The sequence below is a fragment of the Saimiri boliviensis genome, chromosome 14, assembly GCF_048565385.1.
Source record: "Saimiri boliviensis isolate mSaiBol1 chromosome 14, mSaiBol1.pri, whole genome shotgun sequence".
NCBI classification, from domain to species: Eukaryota; Metazoa; Chordata; class Mammalia; order Primates; family Cebidae; genus Saimiri; species Saimiri boliviensis.
This window is the reverse complement of record NC_133462.1, coordinates 17,566,457-17,575,045: the sequence shown is the minus strand read 5'-3', so window position 1 is coordinate 17,575,045 and position 8,589 is coordinate 17,566,457. Positions and strand designations below refer to the sequence as shown.

At 49.4% G+C, this 8,589-nt stretch overlaps 1 protein-coding gene across 1 annotated transcript in view; it reads right to left on the bottom strand.

Annotated features, from left to right (window-relative positions):
* Window positions 1–1,358: 1,358 nt before the first annotated feature.
* The window catches only part of FBXO27 (F-box protein 27), a 31,818-nt gene continuing 24,587 nt past the window's right edge, over window positions 1,359–8,589 (bottom strand). Inside the window, exon 6 of the mRNA XM_039466801.2 lies at window positions 1,359–2,284. Coding sequence (XP_039322735.1) covers window positions 2,183–2,284 — 102 coding nt within the window. The 3' untranslated portion in view covers window positions 1,359–2,182. The remainder of the gene's footprint in view (window positions 2,285–8,589) is intronic.

Here is an 8,589-nt window from a genome sequence, read left to right as displayed (position 1 = left end):
CTCAAGCAGTCGACCCACCTTGGCCTCCCAAAGTGCTGGGATTATAGGTACGAGCCACCATGCCCAGCCTCCTATGTCTATTCTTAAAAAGAAAGAAAGAAAGAAAGAAAACAAAAGAAGAGAAAAGAAAACCATTTTGCGAGCTAGATGAGACTAATTCTTGGCCAGATAATTTATTATTGGAAAGGGAGTTCTGACTTTCTAGTTATGAAAAAAAAAAAAATTACAAGTGGCTTACACCTGTAAGCCCAGCACTTTGGGAGGCTGAGGCAAGAGGATCGCTTAAGCCCAAGAGGTCAAGGCTGCAGTGAGCTGGCTTTGCACCACTGTATTCCAGCCTGGGCAACAGAGCAAGACCCTGTCTCAAAACAAAACAAAACAAAACAAAAAAACCTTTTCAAAAACCCTGCTGAGTCTCGCTCTATTGCCCAGGCTGGAGGACAGTGTCACAATCTTGGCTTGCCACAACCTCCACCTCCCAGGTTCAAACGATTCTCCTGCCTCAGCCTCCCAAGTAGCTGGGATTACAGGTGTGCACCACCATGTCCGGCTAATTTTTTTTAGTAGAGACAGGTTTCACTATTTTGGCCAGGTTGGTCTTGAACTCCTGACCTCGTGATCCACCTGCCTCAGCCTCCCAAGGTGCTGGGATTACAGGTGTGAGCCACCTCCGCTGGTCCGAGCCCTTTTTAGATTGTTACCATAACAAGTGGGCTTCATGGGCTACAGAGGTTTTGTCCTCTGGCCTTGAATCCAGGTTCATGGTGTCCCATCAGTTCACTTTCCCAACCATGACATCAGAGGGAAGTCTGTAGCTACCCAGGTGACTTGTGGCAGGTCCCTCTGTTGCCCAGCTCTATTCTGCATTCTCTGCATTCCATCTCGCTGTCTGGCCAGGCCACGGCCCCTGAGAGTAGCTACATGATGCCTGGCGTGCTGATGGTATTGCCTGTTACCCCTTTGGCCAGCTTGCTGGCAAGGCTGATGTTGGGGTTGTGACCCAGAGGTGAACAGGCAGGTCTCAGAGGGTGCATTGGGGATGCTGTGGATTGTTCCTGGGAGGGATCAGCTCTCACAATGTCAACAGAGTGCAAAGAGGATGCAGCTCACCTGTCATTTACCAGGGGCGGCAGCGTGTGTGGCTGCCAAGCTCAACTTACAAACCTCAGAGGCTGGAGGCTTGGAAGAGGAGAGGTGAGGAGCCCATCCATGTTGGGGAAGGAGGTCAGATAGCAGGCTCTGGGCAGGCTGGAGGGGGACAGAGGGAGGAGGCTGGCCAAGCAACCTCCAAGCCCAGCCCTGCCAGCCTGTCAATCCAGAAATGAGTGCCTACTGCATGCAGCATCTATTTTATCTATTTTGCTTTTTTTTTTTTTTTTTTTGAGATGGAGTCTCGCTGTGTTGCCCAGCCTAGAGTGCAGTGGTGTGATCTCAGCTCACTGCAACCTCAGCCTCCCAGGTTCAAGCGATTCTTCTGCCTTGGCCTCCTGAGTAGCTGGGACTACAGGCTTGTGCCAACACACCTGACTAAATTTTTGCATTTTTAGTAGAGACAGGGTTTCTCCATGTTGGTCAGACTGGTCTCAAACTACTGACCTCAGGTGATCCGCCTGCCTCTGCCTTCCAAAGTGCTGGGATTAGGGGCGTGACCCACTGCACCTGGCCAACAATGTTTCTCTAAATCTTGTAACCACAACCTGAGTAAGAAATACATTCTGGCTGGGCACGGTGGCTCACGTCCCGCCCATGGGAATTATGGGAGCTACAATTCAAGATGAGATTTGGGTGGGGACACCTCACTAACGTCCCTCACTAACCTCCATTAGTCTTTCTTCCCTGAGAGTTAAACAGAAATCAGCCTTTTCTTTGAGACGGAGTATAGTATAGATGGGGTTTCACCATGTTGGTCAGGATGGTCTTGATCTCTTGACCTTGTGATCTGCCCGTCTCGACCTCCCAAAGTGCTGGGATTACAGGCGTGAACCACCATACCTGACTGCTCATGTATCATTCAATGGAACCTCCCGCAATCCTATGAGGAGGCTGGATCAGGGAAGAGTACTTTGGTTGCAAGCAACAGGAAGTCCTGTTAAGAGAGCGACCTGCTAACAAAAGGTCACTTACTGTTTATTTAACAAGCACTCCTGAGATAAGCTATCTTGGGGTTGGTCTAGCAGCTCAGTTATGTCTTCAAGGAGCAGGCTGCTTCTCTCTTCCTGTCCAACACCCGCAGCATCTTGGTGTTTTTCTTGGAGGGTGGCAGCCTCGGCGGCAGCGACCATAACTGCACAAAAAGGCAGGAAGATGTGGGAAGAGAAGGGCGCCCAGCACACTTTCCCTGATGCCTTTTTTTGTTGAGGCAGAGTTTGCTCTTGTTGCCCAGGCTGGAGTGCAGTGACACAGTATTGGCTCACTGCAACCTCTGCCTCCCGGGTTCAAGCAATTCTCCTGCCTCAGCCTCCCAGTAGCTGGGACTACAGGTGCCTGCCATCATGCCCAGATAATTTTGTCTTTTTTTTTTTTTCTTTGAGACAGAGTCTTGCTCTGTCGCCAGGTGCCAGACTGGAGTGCAGTGGCATGATCTTGGCTCACTGCAACCTCCGCCTCCCGGGTTTAAGCAATTCTCCTGCTTCAGCCTCCCGAGTAGCTGGGACTACAGGCGTGTGCCACCACGCCCAGCTAATTTTTTGTATTTTTAGTAGAGACGGGGTTTCACCAAGGTGGCCAGGATAGTCTCGATCTCTTGACCTCGTGATCCACCCACCTCAGCCTCCCAAAGTGCTAGGATCACAGGCGTGAGCCACCGCGCCCAGCCTAATTTTGTGTTTTTAGTAGAGATAGAGTTTCTCCATGTTGGTCAGGAACTCCATGCTGGTCTCGACCTCCCGACCTCAGGTGATCTGCCTGCCTTGGCCTCCCAAAGTGCTGGGATTACAGGCTTGAGCCATCACAGCCAGCCCCCGATGCCTTCTTGACCAGAACTGGGTTACAGGCCTACCTTAAGCTGCAAAGGAGGCTGGGAAAGCAAACACCTGGCACAGGGGAACAGGCCAGCTACATTTGGCATATTCTAATTCATTATCTGTGGCTGGGCACATGGCTCCACCAAAAACAAAAACAAAAACAACCAAACACACACACACACACACACACACACACACACAGAGAGAGAGAGAGAGAGAGAGAGAGAGAGCTGGGTTCTGTTAGCCAAGAAGTGGGGGCTGGCCTGCAAGTAGCAGGGTCTGCCACAGTAGAAGTAAGGTGACATCTACAATGTTGACTCATGGCATGGTACAGCACTGGCATCATTGCTGACATAGGCTGGGGCACCCGATTAGGGTTTCAGACACTCCCTGGTGTGCCATTGGATTATGGAGAGATAAGGAGACTCCAAAGAAGAGCAAAAGAAAGGAGGGCACTTGACAGTGAACACGCGACAAGGAGTGGAGAAGATTTTAACACTTACTATAATCCCAGCACTTCGGGAGGCCAAGGCAGGTGGATCACTTGATGTCAGGAGTTTGAGTCCAGCCTGGCCAACATGGTGAAGCCCTGTCTCTATTAAAAATAGAAAAATTCGCGGGGCGTGGTGGTAGACACCTGTAGTCACAGCTACTCAGGAGGCTGAAGCAAGATAATTGGTCGAACCCAGGAAGCAGAGGTTGCAGTCAGCTGACACCGTGCCACTGCATTCTGGGAAACAGAGCGAGACTCCATCTCAAAAAAGCCACACACACACACACACACACACACACACACGCACACGACTGATGGCTAAACACTAAAACAAACAAACACGAGATTATTCCAAATTGGGATATTGCCGAGCATAGTGGCTTTCTCCTGCAATCCTAGTGACACGGGAGGTGGGAGGATCACTTGAGGCCAGGAGTATGAGACCTGCCTGGACAACATAGTGAGACCCCATCTCTGCAAACAAAAAGTAAAAAACTTAGTGAGACATGGTGGTACATGCCTATAGTCCCAGCTACTTGGGATGTTGAAGTGAGAGGATCCCGTGAGCTCAGGAGTTTGAGGCTGCAGTGATCTGTGCTTTCATCACTGCACTCCGGCCTGGAAAACAGAGTGAGACCTCCCTCTCTAAAAAAAAACAAATCAGATCGGGTGTGGTGGCTCAAGCCTGTAATCCCAGCACTTTGGGAGGCCGAGGCGGGTGGATCACTTGAAGTCAGGAGTTTGAGACCAGCCTGGCCAACATGGTGAGACCCCCTCAACTCTACTAAAAATACAAAAAGTTAGCTGGGCATGGTGGCACATGCCTGTAATCCCAGCTACTCGAGAGGCTAAGGCCAGAGAATCATTTGAACCCAGGAGGCAGAGGTTGCTGTGAGCCAAGATCAAGCAGAGATTGCACCCTGCACTCCAGCCTAGGCGACAAAGCAAGATTCCGTCTCAAAAAAAAAAAAAAAAAAAAATCAGAGGCCGGGTGTGGTGACTCATGCCTGTAATCCCAGCACTTTGGGAGGCCAAGGCAGAAAGAACACTTGAGCCCAGGAGGTTGAGACCAGCCTGGACAACACAGAAAGACCCCGTTCCTACAACAGCAAAAACAACAACAAAATTAGCCAGGTGTGCTGGCTTACACTGGCAGTACCCGCTACTTGGGAGGCTGAGGTGGGAGGATCCCTTGAGCCCAGGAGATGGAAGCCACAGTGAGCTATGCTCACACCACTGCACTCACGCCTAGTGACAGAGCAAGACCCTGTCTCAAAATAAATAAATAAAATCAGAATATTGATGGTCTCTGAGTATGATGGAAGAGAAAGGAAAGCGGTCTTCTAAATTCTAAAGCATTGGTGTTATTCCATTTCAGAACTTAGTTGGTGGACAGATAAGTATTTTATTATTGTTTAAAAATAAATACCCAAGCACACACACTTTTTTACTTATGTAGGGTTTCCCGGGAAACAGACTCTGAGGTGGAGATCTGCAGGCAGATGGTTTTGGGGGAGCGCTTTATGGGGTGAAACTGCTAAGGGAGAGAGGAGGGCAAGGTGGGCAGAGGGAGATGTGGAAGTGTGTTGTGTTTGCTACAAGAGCCTCAGCCAGGAGGCAGAGAATGCCGAGCTGGGGCAGCCCGTCTGAGGGATCCCTGGCTGAGGAACAGGGCCAGGCCTTTGTACTTCCTTATGAACCAGATATAGAATATGGGCTTCCCCTGGGGATTGGGGATAACCTTGAGCCAGATGGCTTTCTTCAGCTAAAGTCCCAGAGAGAGGTGCAGCTGTAAGTCATCAGCTACCAACACCCAGGCAGCTGGCAGGATGGCTGTCTCAGTCCTGAAGAGGGGGTGTGGGTGGCATATTATAACATCCAGCACGCCTTTGTACCTATGATGCATTTGACAACAAAAATTTAGAAAGAGGCTGGGTGCAGTGGCTCTTATCTGTCATCCCAGCACTTTGGGAGGCTGAGGTGGGCAGACCACTTGTGGTCAGGAGTTCAAGATCAGCCTCGCCAACATGGTGAAACCCCGTCTCTACTAAAAATACAAAAATTAGTCTGGCACGGTGGCAGTGCCTATAGTCGCAGCTACTTGGGAGGCTGATACAGGAGTATCACTTGAACCTGGGAGGCAGAGGTTGCAGTGAGCCAAGATCGCACCACTGCACTCCAGCCTGGGTGACAGAGAGAGATTCTGTTTCAAAAAAAAAAAAAAAAAAAAAAATTTAGAAAGAAAATACATTCATGTAATACATCATATTAACAGATAAAAGGATAAAAATCCTTTGATAGAATTTGACACTCTAGGCTTTGTGCAGTGGCTTACACCTGTAATCCCAGCCCTTTTCGAGGCCAAGGTGGGAGGATCGCTTGAAGCTAGGAGTTTGAGACTAGCCTGGGCAGCAAACCAAGACCCTGCTTCTACAGAAATTAAAAAATTAGCCAGGTGTGGGACTCCTATAGTCCCAGTTTATCAGGAGGCTGAGGCAGGAGGATTGCTTGAGTCCAGGAGTTTGGGGCTACAGTGAGCCATGTTAACAGTCTCCAATGTGATAAAAAGAAGACCTACCAAAATCCTGTAACAGGTATCAACTTAATTAGAAAAATTACCTTTAGAGAACTGTCTTAGTCCGTTTGATGTTGCTGTGACTGAATAACAGACTGGGTAATCTATAAAGAAAAGAGGTTTCTTTCTTACAGTCCTGGAGGCTGGGAAATTCAAGGTCGAGGCGTTGTTTCTGATCAGCCTCTGGTGAGGGCCTTGTACTTCGTCATAACATGGGAGAAGGCATCATGGCTGAGCGGGGTGGGCACTCAGGGCTAAACTGGCTTTTTATACCAAATCCACTGTGGTGGTAACTTACCCACTAGTAACTCATTAAACCATTGTTTTTTTTTTTTTTTTTTTGAGATGGAGTCTTGCTCTGTCACCCAGGCTAGAATGCAGCAGCATGATCTTGGCTCACTACAACCTCTGCCTCCCGGCGACTCTCCTGCCTCAGCCTCCCAAGTAGCTGGGATTACAGGTGCCCACCACCGTGCCCGGCTAATTTTTGTATTTTTAGTAGAAACGGGGTTTCGCCATGTTGGCCAGGCTGGTTTCAAACTCCTGACCTCAGGTGATCTGCCTGCTTTCAAAGTGCATGAGCCACTGCACCCCACCTCACATTTTGTTTTCAATTCTTTGCTAATAACCCCCAGTCTGTCTTTCTTTCCTTTCTTTTTTCTTTTTCTCTCCCTCTCTCTTCCTCTCGCTCGCTCTGTCTCTTTCCCTGTCTCCCTCCCTCCCTCCCTCCCTCTCTCTCTCTCTCTCTTTCTTTTTTTTTTTTTTTTTTTTTTGATGGAGTCTTGCTCTTGTCACCTGGGCTGCAGTGCAATGGCATGATCTTGGCTCACTGCAACCTCCACCTCTCAGGTTCAAGCAATTCTCCTGTTTCAGCTTCCTGAGTAGCTGGGATTACAGGCACCTGCCACTACGCCCAGCTAACGTTTTGTATTTTTAGTAGAGATGGGGTTTTGCTGTGTTGGATAGGCTGGTCTCAAACTCCTGACCTCAGGTGATCCACCTGCCTCAGCCTCCCAAAGTGCTGGGATTACAGGCGTGAACCACCGTGCCCGGCCTCACCCCCAGTCTTTCTTTAGATGCCTGACGATGTCCAGGGAATGTGGTAATAATCATCCAGTTCCATTTTCCTTGTATTGAGTTTTCCTGCCGTACATCTCAAAAGGCTGAATCAACTCATTTGCGCACGCATCTCCTTCACCAGCACATTCTCCCAAGCCTCCGCTTGTGACAGTTTCAATGACCAGACTGTCACTTGTGCCAGGGACTGTGCTTCCTCTACCCCCCCGGGATGGTGCCCACATTGTCAGCCAGTTGCCAAGAGATTTTGTTCCCAAGCCTCATTTCACCATCTGCCTTCTCAGACCACTCCTGGTAGAAACGGTGAGGTCCTGCCTCATTAGGAAGCAATCCTGAGATGAATTTTGAAGTGCAGAGATGGTGCCTCACGCTTATAATCCCAAGACTTTCAAAAGATTACTTGAGGCTAGGCGTTTGAGACCAGCATGGGCAACACAGTGAGACCCCATCTTTAAAAAAAATGAAAAATTACCTGAGCATAGTGGTGCACATGTAGTCCCAGCTACTCAGGAGACTGAGGCAGGAGGATCACTTGATCCCGGGAGGTTGAGGCTGTAGTGAACTGTGACTGTGCCACCTGGGCATGGGCGACAGAGTGAGACCCCGTCTCCAAAAAAAAAAAAAAAAAAAAAAAGTGCAAAAGCATTTTCAAGAAGAAACACACGTGAAAGGAAAAGTATCTGTGAAGAGGAGCTATCAGTCGATGATGATGATGATGATGAATGATGCAAACCTGAGGACACCCGGGGCAGCCCAGCAGGGAGCTCAGGAGCAAAGACTGCCTGTTAGAGGTGCTGGCATTGTGTGGAAATGGATAAGCTGCCATGACTCAGCTGTTACCACCTTGTTCATTCATTGGCTGGAAGTCAGCACAAGGAGAGCATGACTCAGCTCTAAGCTGAAGCAGACCCTGAAGGAGCTGCAGAAAGGAGGTCATTGCTTCATTGTTTAGCAAACTCCCAGCAGCTGAGGAGCAAGTGCTTGGTTTTCTTTCTCCTTTTCTTTTTTCTTGTTTTCTTTTTTTTTGTTTGTTTTGGAGACAAGGTCTTACTCTCTCACCCAGGCTGGAGTGGCGTGGCGCAATCACAGCTCACTGCAGCCTTGCGACCTCCTGGGCTCAGGTGATCCACCCACTTCATCTTCCTGAGTAGCTGGGACCACAGGCCTGCATCACCACGCTTGGCTAATTTCATATATTTTTTGTACAGACGTGGTCTCACAGTGTTGCCCAGGCTGGTCTTGACCTCCTGGGCTCAAGCAATCCTCCTGCCTCAGCCTCCCAAAGTGCTGGGATTACAGGCATGAGCCACTGCTCCCAGCCCAGGCAGGCCCTTCTAAAGACAGCTGTCTCAGGTCTGCTGTTAAATGTTTTCTGTGGCTCACTCCACCGGCCCGCAGCCAAGGTGCCTTTATGACAAAACTATCATCCGTAGGACCCCACATGACAGGGTGGGACAGAACTCAAGACTGGTGTCAGCTCC